Source organism: Phoenix dactylifera, chromosome 3, assembly GCF_009389715.1.
Source record: "Phoenix dactylifera cultivar Barhee BC4 chromosome 3, palm_55x_up_171113_PBpolish2nd_filt_p, whole genome shotgun sequence".
In the NCBI taxonomy this organism is placed as follows: domain Eukaryota; kingdom Viridiplantae; phylum Streptophyta; class Magnoliopsida; order Arecales; family Arecaceae; genus Phoenix; species Phoenix dactylifera.
Window position 1 is genome coordinate 12,495,430 of NC_052394.1, and position 14,853 is coordinate 12,510,282.

The 14,853-nt window shown below is 41.4% G+C and overlaps 1 protein-coding gene across 1 annotated transcript; it reads right to left on the minus strand.

The window, feature by feature from the left end:
• Positions 1 to 9,038: 9,038 nt before the first annotated feature.
• Positions 9,039 to 10,378, minus strand: LOC103718673 (BRI1 kinase inhibitor 1-like). Its single transcript, XM_008807594.4, has one exon. The coding sequence runs from the start codon at positions 10,037 to 10,039 to the stop codon at positions 9,188 to 9,190; it is 852 nt and encodes a 283-aa protein (XP_008805816.3). The 5' UTR covers positions 10,040 to 10,378; the 3' UTR covers positions 9,039 to 9,187.
• Positions 10,379 to 14,853: the final 4,475 nt, after the last annotated feature.

Sequence of the window (14,853 nt, forward strand, 5' to 3'; positions counted from 1 at the left end):
GTCGGGACCCCACTGTTAAAAGGGGACCCGAGAGCATATCTAGGGCACTGTTTACCCTTTGTCCTCTTCCGAAAATCCTTTTCCCCACTCTCAAATCTTCTCCAATCATCTCCAAACAGTAGATTTCCTTCAGATCCTATAGAAATGGGACCCAAAAGAGCCGTAGCCAAGAGATCCGGAAGAGTCACACAGATTCAACGGGAGGAAAGGCAACCTACGGAGCCATCTCTCGTGTCTCCACGACGTGAGGCACGTGCGGAGGCCCCTCCTCCTCCTTCCCCCTCAGTGATACTTGCAAGATTTGCGGAAAGGCCGGTTACAACGGGGAGAAGGATCCATTCCGAGTTCTTTGATCAAGAAGGGTTTCGGTTGAGGGAATGGATCCAAAGGCAAGGTTGGGAGTATCTTTGCTCCCTAGATGTGGTAATCTACCCCGGATTGGTTCAGGAGTTCTATGCCTTCCTCAAAACTGGTATGGGAGGGCTTGTTTCGGAAGTTCGAGGGATTCGAGTTCAAGTTTCTGAGGAGAGCTTGAGTGAGCTACTTCATCTACCCTGCATAGGAGCCACTCCGGAAAAGCCAGAAAACAAAATGAGAGCTCTAAAGTTGATCATGGAAAATGAGAACTTCGACTTTTCTACGAAGGTAATAGCTAGTTCTCTTTCTGCTGAAATGAGATTACTGCTCAGTATAATAAATAGGATTTTATTTCCAAAGACCGGGAGATTCGATCTCGTCACAGAGCGAGATCTAGCAGTGATGGAGTGTATGATTCAGGGGATTCCCCTAAATCTTCCGGCCATGATACTGAGACAGATGAGGAAGGTGATGTGCAGCAACAGGGTATCACTACCTTATGGTATGATACTCACCTTGATTTTTCGACAGCACGGTTTAGCTCTCGAGGAGGAGGCATCCAAGAGTCTGCATCATACTGACACATACACTGCACGGACACTTATACGCATGGGATATGAGAAAGTGAACGGGCAGTGGATTCACACTGGAACAGGCATTCAGGGTGAGGCACCAGAGGATGAGGATGAGGAGCATATGGATCATCCTCCTGCACCTTCAGAGGCTGGACCATCATCATCCGTTCCTCCGAGAGATACGGATGAGTTCTGGAGCAGGATGACTGAGCTCATGTCAGCTCAGGCGAGGACTATCACTGACGGGCTGACGAGCCGATTGGACGCCCGGTTGGATGTCATGTCTGCTGAGATCAGTGATCTGAGGCAGCAGATAGGAGCATTCCGGAGAGAGAGAGAGACCCATGGACCATCTGTGCCACAGGCTGCTGAGTCAGAGATTTCGGCACAGAGTCATCCAGCTCGTCGTGCTCCACGCCAGACACAGTCTCACCAGGCACGACCTCCCCTCGCCACATACACTAGGAGGATGAGGACTAGATCCCAGCCGTTAGAGTCTCCCTATGCTGATCTTAGCATTTATGTTTAGAGCCTAGGCCAGATATCTAGTTCTCATGTGTATTTTGCTTTTATCATGTATCTTTAAACTTTGATTGAGGAACATTGTATTTATTTTCATTTTGGGGATGACTGTATTAAAATGTTCCTATTTTGATCAATGAAGTTTGAAGTTTGCTATTTATTGCATCTTTCCCATGTATCTTTTTGATGATAACAAAAAGGGGGAGAAGTAAAGTAAGAGTATTTATTTTAGGAGAAGTAAAGATCTTAGGGGAGAGAAGTAAAGATTTTGTAGATTAGATAAAGTAACAAAAAGGGGAGAAGTAAAGATATCTTTAGAGTAAGTAAAGAAAGGTTGATAAGAGTAAAAGTAAAGAAAGGAGAAGTAAAGAAAGTTAAAGAAAGGAGAAGTAAAGAAAGAAAGAGAAATAACTTGTAAAACAAATTGAAAATCATATAAGAAAGCATATACATCTAAGGGGGAGCAATTTGCAACAATGAAAATGATCAAGTCAAAAATTTATATCAAATTTCAGAATTTGGCACGCACCTCTCGCACCCCGATACATAACCTGAAACTCATATTTTATCTCAAATTTTTGAAGTTTCATCGCTAATGAATTATAAATGAAAGGGGGAGCAATTCAAAAAGTCAAATTGGCAACATTTAAATGATATAGGGGGAGATTTCACTCTTATATATGAAAAGCTGAAATTCAGCAAGTTAAGCCCTTTCAAAAACTGATTTCAAAGACAAATAACAATAGGTTCATACTCTTTATTTTGTAATCATCAAAAAGGGGGAGATTGAGGATGATAGTGTTATTTTGATGATTAACAAGCAATTATCTAGAGTATGTTATAAGTTAAATCAATACCTCATTTATAAGTCCATTACTCTCAGTATATTTGTATGAATTGACATAGATATATTTCATTGTTCATTTGAATGAATCTAACATTGAGATGCAGCAAAGAGTGGATTAAGTCGACCCAAAGATTGATTGGGTCGACCCCGGCACATCAAGAAGTCATTTGGCACACTTCTGCAAAATTGGCACAGATGAACAGTGAGTTGGGTCGACCCAAGGAAAGCATGAGTCGACCCAAACACCAAGATTCTTGAAACAAAACAGAAAATTGGCTCTCTGGATTTACTGAGAGGGTCGACCCAAACAGTGGTTGAGTCGACCCAAGCTTGAGTCGACCCAAATCCTGAGAGGGTCGACCCAAAGGCAAAACAGAAAAAGAAGTCAGAAAATGGTTCTCTAGAATTACTGAGAGAGTCGATCCAAGAAGAAGTTGAGTCGACCCAAGTGAACTTTGAGTCGACCCAAAGAATGGTTGGGTCGACCCAAGGGAAGGAAGGCTGAATTTCAAGTTTCTGTGTTTTCTGAGAGGGTCGACCCAAGAAATGTTTGAGTCGACCCAAGTGAAAGTTGGGTCGACCCAAGGACAGGTTGAGCCGACCCAAACACGGGCTGAAGCATAACGGCTAGTTCTGCAGATGTACTTTTTGTCCTTCCCAAGGTCAGTAACGGCTAGTTTTTCAAATCTAACCATTGGGGCTTGTCCAAAGGATGTGGGAAGCTATTTAAAGGGGCACTATTCATCAGATAGAATAACTTTTGAAAGAGATATCAAAGAGTACACAAGAAAACAAAAGTGCCCTAATCTTCTTCATTCAAGTGCTTCATTCAAGAATCAAAGAAAGGGGTTGAGCAGATTCAAAGAGTCATCAAGAGCTCCATCCTCCCTTGAAGAGTGAAGCATCCTTGACAAAGAAGAGCAAAGCCACTTCAAAGCGATAAATACTTTCTAACTCTTCTTTGTAGTTAATATTGTTTCATTTGCTCATTTAGGAGTTTGAATCTTTCTTTTTGTTTGTCAAACTATTTGTAAAGGTTGGTTGGTGAGCCCGGAAAACCAACGAAGTAGGTTGATTGGTGAACCCGGAAAACCAATTGTAAAGGTTCGTTGGTGAGCCCGTAAAACCAACAAAGGTTTTTGGTGAACCCGGAAAACCAAATTGTAAAGGTTCGTTGGTGAGCCCGTAAAACCAACAAAGGTTTTTGGATTGTGAGCCCGGAAAACAATCCAACTGTAATCCGCGAGATTATAGTGAATTCCCAAGGGGTCGCTTGGGGAGTGGACGTAGGTGCTAAGGAGAGCACCGAACCACTATACTTTGTGTTGTTTGTGTTGTGAATTGCCTTAGCTTACTAACCATCTATTTGACTTGAGTAAGATAGTTTTAAATTTAAAAGAAACCAATTCACCCCCCCCCCTCTTGGCTTGTCACCTTGGGCAACAGGTAACTTCACTGCAAACCCTCACGAGACAACACTCGTCCACTAGGGTAACCTAGGGGTTTAAAGGCTTGTTGCACGTGCTAAGTGCAATCGTAATGCTCTACGAAAATGAGTATTTATCTTACTATTTTTAAATAATAAATTACACTTTTGCACTCTCATTTTATCATTTTCGCACTAAATTGCTAGAGACTAGCAATAAGCTAGTTGGGGGGTGTGATGAGAGCACAAAAGTGCGACCTACATGTCACCTAAATTAGTATTATTGCTAACCGATAATGATAAATTCACTGGATTAATATTATATTTGGGTTTGGCACAGATTTTAATAAATTAGAGATAAAATGCACATTAAGTACAAATTTGACTAAAGAAGGATCCCTTCCCAGATCCGACCCGGTTGAAGATCGGGTTCGGGTACGAGTCGGGTTCGGGTCCGAGTCGGGTTCGGGTACGAGTCGGGTTCGGGTCCGAGTCGGGTTCGAGTCCGAATCGAGTCCAATTTCTTTGTGTTTTTGGGAGAGAATTTTGGACAAATCTAATTTGACCATATCATAACTATGAGGTGCTGGCTGACCCATGACTTGAAAGACTTGCAATTGACCTCCAGTCAGAACAGATGACCTGTGACGAATTTCCCAAATTTCATATCACACTATTTTTTATCTATATGACTAATTGGACGGAACTTGGTGTCTCCCAGCTCCCCTCTCAGAAGGGAAGAGAAGGACCCGGACCTTCTTCCAAATCCAATTCCATTGCAGAAACTGGCACATGACCCATATTCAGTCAAGTGAGATCCCGCGTCTCCTGCCTTTCCGTGACCCCGGCGGTCCCTCATCCGTGCCAGCCACCGTGCCAGCAAATCACGCCGTCTGCAGCTCCTCCCTCCTTCCGTGTCCAAGATCCCGCGATGCATCAAGACGTGCGCCCATTCCGGATTCCCAGCTGATCCTTCCTTCCGCATCAGGCCGCCATCTTCAAGCATGCCACGATCAACATCCTTCCTCTTCAGCACCCCGTCGATCACGCTCCCAGCAGTCCCAGCAGCGCCCGAAGAAGGAAGTCCGCATTTCTCATCCCGTAATCCAGCGATTCCTTGGCCAACCAGATGGGAATTTCGCATCTCCTCCCTTCCCGAATCAACCTCTCAGCCTTCCCATGATCCCGCTTCCGAGTTTCAGCACATGTCCAAGCCCCCAGCAGCCCTTCCGTGATTTCCTCCCATCGATCAAGGTCCCATTTCTTCCGCCCATTGATTCCTCTTCCGGCTTCCCGATGATCCCGCACCAAATCCCCCTCTTCCGGATTCGAGAGCCCCTGCATCCGTTACCCCTCCATCAAGGGATTCGTCGCTATAGATCAGGGGGTGGGCGACCTATTTAAGGAGAGAAAGAGGCCGACGGAGAAGTAGAGGAGGGCGAGGGCTCTCGGGGTGGTGGCCGGCGGATCCAAGGCTGGTGGCCGGCGGGTCCAAAGCTGGTGGCCGGCGGGTCCAAAGGAGAGGAGCTCGGTTGGGGATCAGTTCCAAAGAACAGAGGAGGGAGGAGAAGTCGAGCGAGAGGAAGAAGAAAGGATCGGCAGTAGTGCTCTGTTTTCAGATATGAAAACAGAGCATTACATTTCTTTTGTTTTTTTTTTATTGTTTTAGTTGTTTTTCTTTTAAAGGTTATATTTTTAATTGGTGTTTAATTGTTCTGTTTTGGGTATCATGTTGTTCTTATTTATTTATTTTTATTTTGATTGAAGAGCAATGTTTTTAGTAAGAGTTTTATTTTGAAAGCATGTTGTCTTGGAGTTTTTAGTTTTAGTTTAATAGAGAGATCTATTTATGCTAAAGTTTTTAATTTCTATTATTTTTAATTTCCGTTCTCCAAATTCTGTAATCTTTCTTCTTTGTTATGCAATACAATTAAATCTTCCTTCATACAATTTGTGTTCGCTTCAATCTTCTTATTTTATCCATTTTAATTTATGCCAAAACTCTTCTTTGATTAATTAAATAAATGCTTTTTGAATTTAAATACCTGTCTTTTAGTTAATTTCAATAAAAAAAACATTCTCCGGTAGACTAGAGAATCCATCAACATCCTCAAAATAATGTTTTTCTTCCATCATTCAAAAGTCGATTTTGAATCCAAGTGAATGTTCTAATTTTTATGCAACTCCAATCGCCTCCCTGTGGATCGACCTCTTACAACCGCTATTCTTCGAGTAGAACAGGTAAGAGTAGAAATTTAATTTAACTTTTGTCCGTCGGTTCTAACAACGATCTGTCTAGCATATTTTTAGGTGGACAGGAATCGGACGAACACCAGTCACCTGAATTGGCACTTGTAGCTAAAGATACCCATATGGAGTCCAATCTTGAACATTCCTCTATAGTAGTTTCCCTTCTAGAGGAGTTTAATGATGTAGTCCCTGATGATCTTCCGGATGCACTTTTTCCGATGTGTGATATCCAACACGCAATTGATCTAGTTCTCGGAGTATTTCTGCCCAACCTTCCACATCATAGGCTCAACCCAAATGCATATGCTAGGATCTAGGATTTAATATTATCGACAGTTGAGTTTGCATATCATAGTTCGGTTAACAAGTCTATAGGTATGAGTCCATTCGAAGTAGTGCATGATTACAAACCTAGGCAACCCATAGACTTATTTTTCATGTCTCATCAGTATAGAGTCGTTGAGTCTGCACAATCAATTGCATCACATCCATATTCATTGCATCAAGAAATCAGCAATTGTAGTCTCTTAAATAACTTAAAATATAAATTCCTTGCTGATTTACACAGACGTTATAAAGAGTTAAGTGAAAAAGATTACGTCATGATAAGAATTAGGCTTGAATGATTTTCTTTCGATACGTTTAAGATGTTGCAAACTTGTAGTGCAGAACCATTCAAAATCTTAAAGAAAATCAGTTCGAATGTATATGTTGTGGATCTTCCTGATGACTATGGGATTAGTGTGACATTTAATATTGAAGATTTAGTCCCATACAAAAAGATAATATTCATGTCTTCTGACCCCTTTATTGATATACCTGCCCATGTTGGACACCCTGACCTATTATCTGTTGTTGAGCCACCACCTCCCAAATTTCATGCATGCAGAGAACAAATAGAATATATATTGGATGAGCAGGCTATTTCAACCGAAAACGGTGGTTACCAACGTTATCTTGTTCGGTGGAAAGGTCGACCAAAGTCTGATGTGACGTGGATTTCCAGAGCACAGTTGCAGCGCCTTGATTCCGATCTTTTGGAGCAGTCCGACAGCCGGTCAGACCTATACTCGACGGGATCGAGTTTTTCTCATCCAGAAGGAGTTGATGGGGACATCAGATCCCTTCATCCAGATGATCTTGAGCCCCCGGATTGAGTCAGACCCGTTTATTTGCATATTTATTTTATTTATTTTATTTCTTGGCTTGTTTGCATTTTAGGGCTTATTTGTGTTATTTGTGGGCTTATTAGGAGTTATTTTTGTATAAGGGGGTTTTATGTTAATTGTGTTTATTTGGCCCTATATATAGGGGACTATTTTCATGATTAGGGTTTTAATGAATGAATGATTAAGAATTTCTTTTTTCCCCCACATCTTATTCTTCTTCCTCCTCCTCCTCCTCCTCCCCTTCTCTTCTTCCTGCGTCCCTAGAACCTCTTCTTCCTTCTTCCTCTCTTGTTCTTCCTTCTTCTCCTCCTTTCCCACAATAGTCCGGCATCACTTTGAAAGCCTCCCTCTCCTCCACACACCCCCCCCCTCCTCCCCCCCCCCCTCTCTGCAGGCCCGGAAACTCTCCACCTCCCTTCCATCAAGGGGGAAGACCCGTAGGCAACTCCTGTTCCTGTTTTATATGGGGCCTTTGCTTCCTTTTGGTCAAGCTTAGAAAGCCTCCCTCTCCTCCGCACCCCTCCTCCCCTCTGCAGGCCAGGAAACAAGAACACGATGGAGAGTAGAGAGTACATACCTGAATCTTTGAGGCTTCTCGGATCTCCACCAGAAGTCGCCGTTGAATGCCTTTGGACTCCTTGACACTCGCTGGAAAGGAGGGCAGAGAGATGGGAGAGATCGGAGCAAAGATAGGAAGAGGTAATGACTCAAGATAAAAAATGGTTGAGGGGTATTTTGGTCTATAATTTTCAACTTAGGATCACCCCAATAGGGTGATCTTAGATTTCCGACCTCAAAGATGGGTATCCCATCACCGGGTTGGGGGTAATTTGAGGAGTAGAGGTGATTTAGGATCACGGCCACGTAGGATCACTGTGGTGCAACCAAACGCGGTGATCTCATCACCTCCACCCCCATCACCCTTGATCCTGGCTGATCACCCCATACCAAACGCCCCCTTCAAGACTTTGTCATCAAAAATAAATATAAAACAAACATAACAAAAAAATGAATGGAAAGAAGAAAGTTCTATCCGCTTGGGTCATGCATGCAATCGCATTTGCTTGAGGGCTTTTACCAAGTTTTACTGCAGAAGAAAGCTGAGGTAAATCAAATTTAAGAAACCTTTCAGCTTCAAAAACATCAACCAGAAGAGAAGATGACCACTAGGGGGAAAGAGACTTCAAATCAGCAAAACTGAACTGCTATAATAATAAAAAAGAGTATATTTTCTCTTTCCTAATTGAGCTTCCCTGGACTATTACAAGGCAGCAACTCCTAAAATCACCTTGGCCCAGGAACTATGCCTAATTAAACAGTATAAGCGCTTGACCATGCTGTTAAATCATGCCACCTACATTGCCAAGGATGCTCGGAAATTCCCTGGTCACAACTTGAGGAATCAAACCTATGGCCTCCGCTTTTGGAGACAAGAAATGAATCAATTTACCATTCATGAGCTTGGCTTCCAGATGCTACTGAATTTGAACTCTTTGATGCACTATGGGTACATCATTGAACTTGCAAAGCTCTATAAGGTCAGTCTTGCATTTGCATGGACCAGAAAATTCTTAGGTATATCGAGGCTATTAAGACTAACTGGGTTCCAGTTCTCGTCAAACAATACATGATTTACTTGCGTAAATTTTGGGTCAAGTGTTTGTAATTGGAATCATGAGCTGGGTCCAAATCTAGATAAGGTTGGGACCACAATAGCTTGGATCTACGTTGGTATCCATTAAAACGTGCATCCTACTCCTAATAATGTAAAATATCTCCTTCATCCTGCCCCAGAAGGTGAAATGAGTTCCTACCTGAAGGTCTTTGAAACTGAAGACAAATTAAATATGACACATTGCTTCATGTGGATGAAGAAGTTCCAAAACAATTAGATGTAGATGCTCTATCAAATTAATAAATTCAAGCCTATTTCTTTCTCTACAACTTCTAGAAGTCTTCTCTCGTAATTCATGTACTCAAGCTTTTACACATAATGAAACGGAGCAAGAAGGTAACTCCTTTTTCTATTTTCCTTGTAATCTCATGACTTACATTTCTCCTCCGTTGCAGTAGAATTCTTACAGTGCGCTATGGCTGCCTGGATTGCACTCTGGAGCTCTTCCATCGTGCTCTCATCCGAAGAATTGAAGGGCATCGAGGTAGCTGAGAGGAGGCCGCTGTTCGTGGGAGATGTTCTCATGGAGTCTGGTGCAGAGAATTCACCTCTTCTTCTTCTCCATCCAACCTTCTCCTTTGGGTTTGGACGGCCTGAGAAGGAATAAGGTTTATGATGAAGGTCACGCTTGCTACTCTCCCTCTTGAAGAATGAAAAAGGTTTCACCATTCTCGCATACTTCTTCAGGAAACGGCTCATGTCGAATCCTTTCTTCTTCATCTTCTTGTTCTCTTCTTTTTCTCCTATATCACTCGCCTTCCTCCACTTTCCAAGACCGAAAAAGGAAGAGAAGGACTCGAATTTCGTTCTTTCCCTGGTCTCGCCGGTGTCGGGATTGTTGTGGTTATAGAGGTTGTGGTATTTTAGGCTTCCATCGCTGCGGAGGTTCTCAAGAGGAAGGCTAAGGTTTTCTATGCAGATGTCAGAAGCCCGGGGTGAGATGGGGGGGTGGGAGGGGAAATGGAAGGGAAGGAGGTGGTCATGGAAGAAGACGTCATCTGCCGGGGCCATGTCGACTGCGATGGATGGTGTGGCCTCGTTGCATTTGATGAGTTTTGGTGATGGCATGAAAGAAGGGTGGAGAGATATTGTGAAGGAGAATTCATGGGAAGGGGAAGAGGTGCAGGATGGAGGTAAAGGCAGTGGGATGATCCCGTTGTCATCATTTGATTCCAGATTGGCTTCTTTCTCTTCTCTTTGAGGCTTCTGCCCGTCCATGGCCCCAATATGTGCTACGTGAAGGAGGCTATGAAGGAACTTATAAGGTGTGCGGACCTGCAAACATATGTTTAGTCCGGCATTGATGATGCATTAGATAAATCTTGAATATTTATATAGAATCAAAAAATTTAAATAACACCTTCTAGCTAGATTTTTTGGATAAGATCCTAAATTACTATAAATGGTATTTGAGCAAATCCGGTCATGGCTGATGTGAACTAGCAGATACTGCAGAACTGGCCCATTTGGACTGATCACGAGCTTATCGTGATATTTATGATTGGATTTATGATATTCGTGAATAGATTTAGATTTTTTTTGTGGCGAGAATCTGAGAGCTTAAACGGAGAGAGTATATAAGGTCAGTCTTAGGTATTTATACAGAGTCAAGAAATCTAAATAATATCTTATGACTAGTCTTTTGGATAAAATTTGAGTTGTTACGTATAAGGGCAGGTGGACTTATTTTTTCATCCAATTGTGAAGCATTTATAAGTCTAATGAGTTATTTGGGCAATGATAAGAAGACAAGAAGCTTGTAGTCATGCAGATGCAAAGAGAGAACGGGGGGCGGGGAGATAAAAAAGCAAGGGGTTGAGTCAAGTCAAGAAAGTATTCTTAGAACTACCGGTCCAAGTAGCGGTCGAAATGTGGACCATAGTTTACTGCCTCTGGGTTGCTGATAGTCCAATGCTACTTTCTTTCTTCGCCTCTATTTTCTGGACAGTTGGAATGATATTCTCAGTGCGAAGAATGTCGAAACAGGCATGGTGATACTCTGACCGTGCTGGGCTTTGACTATTCAGTAGTTTTTTTTAAAAAGGATAGTATTCAATGATTATTGTTTTCATATTTGTGGGGTAGAGACACAAGTAGATAGTTTTCCTTAAGGTCCTGTTTAAATGCTAATAAAGTATTAATAATCTGTTTGTTTATTAATTTTCTGTTTATATACAAAGCAAATAGTAATAGATCACCACAATCTATGTACATGGCAGATCTTGATAGAATGCAAAAGAATAGCAACAAGGCTCTTTGTAACCAACCTCATTTGCGTATGGACTATGATTGAGAGTTGAGAAGGCAATAAAAAAGTCTGGCTCATATGCCAATTGCAAGAAATTGCTATAACTAAAATGATAGTGGATTTGAACTAGCATAGCATCATGCAAGACTTAGCACATCTAAAATAGTCATCTAATTTGAACATGAGAATCTTTTCATTTGGTGTTCATTTAGCCCTCTAGTGCAATCAATAATCCTAGTCAATTCAGATGCATAACATGGATTAAAACAGCTTGTAATTGAAAAAAATAATGGGTCCCCCTTGAGTCATACATTATGTTGCGTTCAATCGACTATTCACATAAAAACATTATTAGATATGAACATGAAGATCTTTTAATCAATAGTCCTAGTCAATTCAGATGTATAACATTGATTAAAACAATCGGCAATTGAACAAATGATGGGTCCCTCTCGAGTCACACTGCACCTGGTTCGATCAACTATTGTTGATTAGTAGGACCCACCAGATTGAAAGGGAGTTGTAAACATATTTGAAGGAAATCCGCTTATCTAACGTTTGCGTCCGGTTAAATTGTGTGAAAGAAATTCTTGATAGTTTCTATATTCGAAAGGCTGATTAGAATCCCCCCCAACATTATCAAATCCCCGCCCATCTTCAAACAAAATGGATGGTCAATATCATGATTGGCAGCCTATATTGCTTACAAGCTCATAATGCAATGGAATTGTAGTTACCTCAATTTAATTGATCAAGCTCAATGAAGAAAATTATGATGGTAAACTTTTCTGAGCTGACATAGCTCTTTTTTACAATCTATAAAACATGAACTTTGTTCTAATTCTCAACAGTTTTTGACGGTCACCCATGTATATGTATGGCATGGCACCTACCACGTAGAGTGGAGATCATTCATTTGATTAGCTTGACATTTTATTGCAGAAAGATATGAACAGTGGTACATGTCATGTAGTATGATTGAGCATAATTTGGTGGCTAGTTGGGGTTCAGGGGAAGGAAAAGAAAGCAAAATAATATGGAGGACAGAGAAGCCAAGTTAGAATAGTCTAGAGACTCCGAGGGCCCTCGTGACTTTGCTAACATGGTAGGATGGCACTTTCGATCCCAACCCCACCACACTTTTGGCGTTGGTAGCGGCATATGAATAACAATCACAAGGTTGGAGATGGTCCTCCCTCCGTTGAAACCACTTGTTGCTGGCAACAAGATCTAGGCTTTGGATGCTGGGAGAAAGAAAGAGAGAGAGAGAGAGGATTTCAGCAAACCAAATTGGCCCCTCGCTCTTATGGGGACAAACAAAATATACATCTTTTATAGGTACGATGCATTGTCATGGCTACCACGGTGGATATAGTATTATCCATTCGAAAGGAATGGAGCATCCCCTGATCCAATCCAAGATTTAGATTCTCGGTGCGTGGATTGCACCATAAACTGTTGTATCGAGCTCAATGGTCATCATCAGAAGATGGATGGCTATCAATAGTAATGCGCCCTGTATGGCACGTAAAGCCACCCTATATAATAGTTGTCTATCTCCTGGTGGTGGCCATGGAGCTCAATATAGCTCTTTATAGTGCAATCCCCGAACTGCAGAAGGTCCATGATCCCCCTGATCCCCTCTTCCCCTCCTTGTTTAGTTCCATGTAGCATGACCTAAAAACGACTCCAGATATTCTGCTTCAAAAGCTTTCACTACCAATTGTAGACATTTCTAACATTTTGCATTTGCAGTCGATTTTATACAGTAAAGAGACTTCATGCCAAAAACTCAACCTAGCCTAATCCTGTTTGGCTAGATTTTGTAATTTTATCAAGTTGACTCAATGTTGGGTGTAATGGATTGGGCAGAGGCCAAAGCTTTACCCAACTCAAGTAAAGAGTATAGTTTTATTGCATGATTTATGTGAAACGATATGAAATAGAGCGATAAACAAAGAAACTTTTCATTGCACTAGTACTCCACCAGCCACCGATCTCCCCTCATCAATCTAGGCCATGCAATTGGGCTCTCCTCTCCCATCCACCTGGTGCACTATTTGGGGAAAGGGGTTCTTTCACTTCATCTCTCTCTACCTCTCAGCATCATTGCTTCGTTCCATACCCCAGTCATGTTCGATCACTAAGATTTGATAGATCAGTGAAAAGTCAGAGCTCACCTGAGCTTGGCTTGATTGGTAGACCAAGACTTACAATCACTCTTTCTCATGCGATCTCTCGCTCACCAGTCTCCCACCTCTCTGTGCCTCTTAAAATGCCTCCCTATCTTAGGATGCTCCATCTGGTGGCTACTGCCATGAACAACTACCCCACACCACTTGTCGGTAGGTCAGAGTTGAGCTCCCCCACTCCTCTGATCTCTCTCTTCATGTCCCATGACCCACGGATCCCCATGTTTCCTCTCTAGCTCTCTCTCTCTTTCCCCCTCCCTCTCTTTCTCTCTTTTTCTCTCTAATCTAGTTTGTCAGTCTCATAGAACAAGAGGTGCAAGGGACACCTGATCTTGGAGGCGCATTTGGCTTAGGGTCCAAAACCCATACCCGAGGTAATCACAAACCCCTCCTCTATTCTTAGATTAGGGAATAGAAATCTTAGCAATTGGATTGGATTTAGCTTGTGCACCCATATCTTGGCTACCAGTCATTAGATTTGGGGTCAAAACCCCTAATTTGGTAGATTTTTGAGCTATGGGACCTTGAGTGGTTCCCGCAACTAGGAGACCTTTCATTTGCCCTAGATTTAAAGTGAAACTATAGTTAATTTAGATCATTTTGGGAAACCTAATCGATGATATATTTTATTCAGGTCATACGTAGTATTGTTGGAGGAATTTTTGTGCTTTATAACTTGATCCATATGTATCTCTATACTTTCGAAGTTTTCTTATGCATTTATGTTTTATTTATAAAATTTATTTTATATTTGATACCTTGATCTGCATATAGATATTTTGTACCTATATTTAGTACATAATTATTAAAAAAATTATTTACCATGAATGAAAAGAAATAAGTGTAAAAGTCATAGATCAAGCATAGAAAACAGCATTGCATATGCTAGGTGGATTTTCATTATAAAAATATGCTTCAAGAAATTTGTTAATTAATATCTCATGCAATACATTACTTGAACATGATCATAAGCATGACGATTTGATTGCACATTGGAAATATTCGAAAAGAGAAGTCCACTTTGTTTTGAAATGCATTGAAAGAATTATTTTCACTATATGAATGGGAAAATTGGTTTGGAATATAAATAATATTTACCCTCTAGTCTGACTATGATTCAGGGCTTACCGGTCAAGGTTGATTTTTGGCATGTTGATGTGACTCAAAACTAGTCTCCTTACGAGCCTAGCCTTTGGTGTTGATAGCTGGCATATATCGATCACTGTGATATTATGTTTTGAGGAAGTTGTTTCTTTCGAGCAAAGCTTGTCAAGGCTGATGGTTGACATGTTGGTATGAGTCAGAGCTAGCATTCTTTTAGGCCTTGCCAATCGAGACTGATTGTTGGCACATACTGATCGAGGGTATTTTCTTGTTTAGGAGCTAATCTCTTTTGAGCCTTATTAGGAGGCAAATAAATCATGGTCATAGTCACTAAGGCTAAGAAAGGACAAATGGTAAACTATTTTTAAAAGGAAAATTTCTTCACTAGCCACAAAAATGGCTTATTTATTTGTACATTGGTATCTCTGGATAGTAATTTTATCTTCATTATTTATAGGCTAAAAATAATACCCTCCTATATTTTGGAT

What these genes read in the sequence shown, in the direction of transcription:
- LOC103718673 (XM_008807594.4), bottom strand. Translation starts at nt 10,039, where the DNA reads ATGGACGGGCAGAAGCCTCAAAGAGAAGAGAAAGAAGCCAATCTGGAA.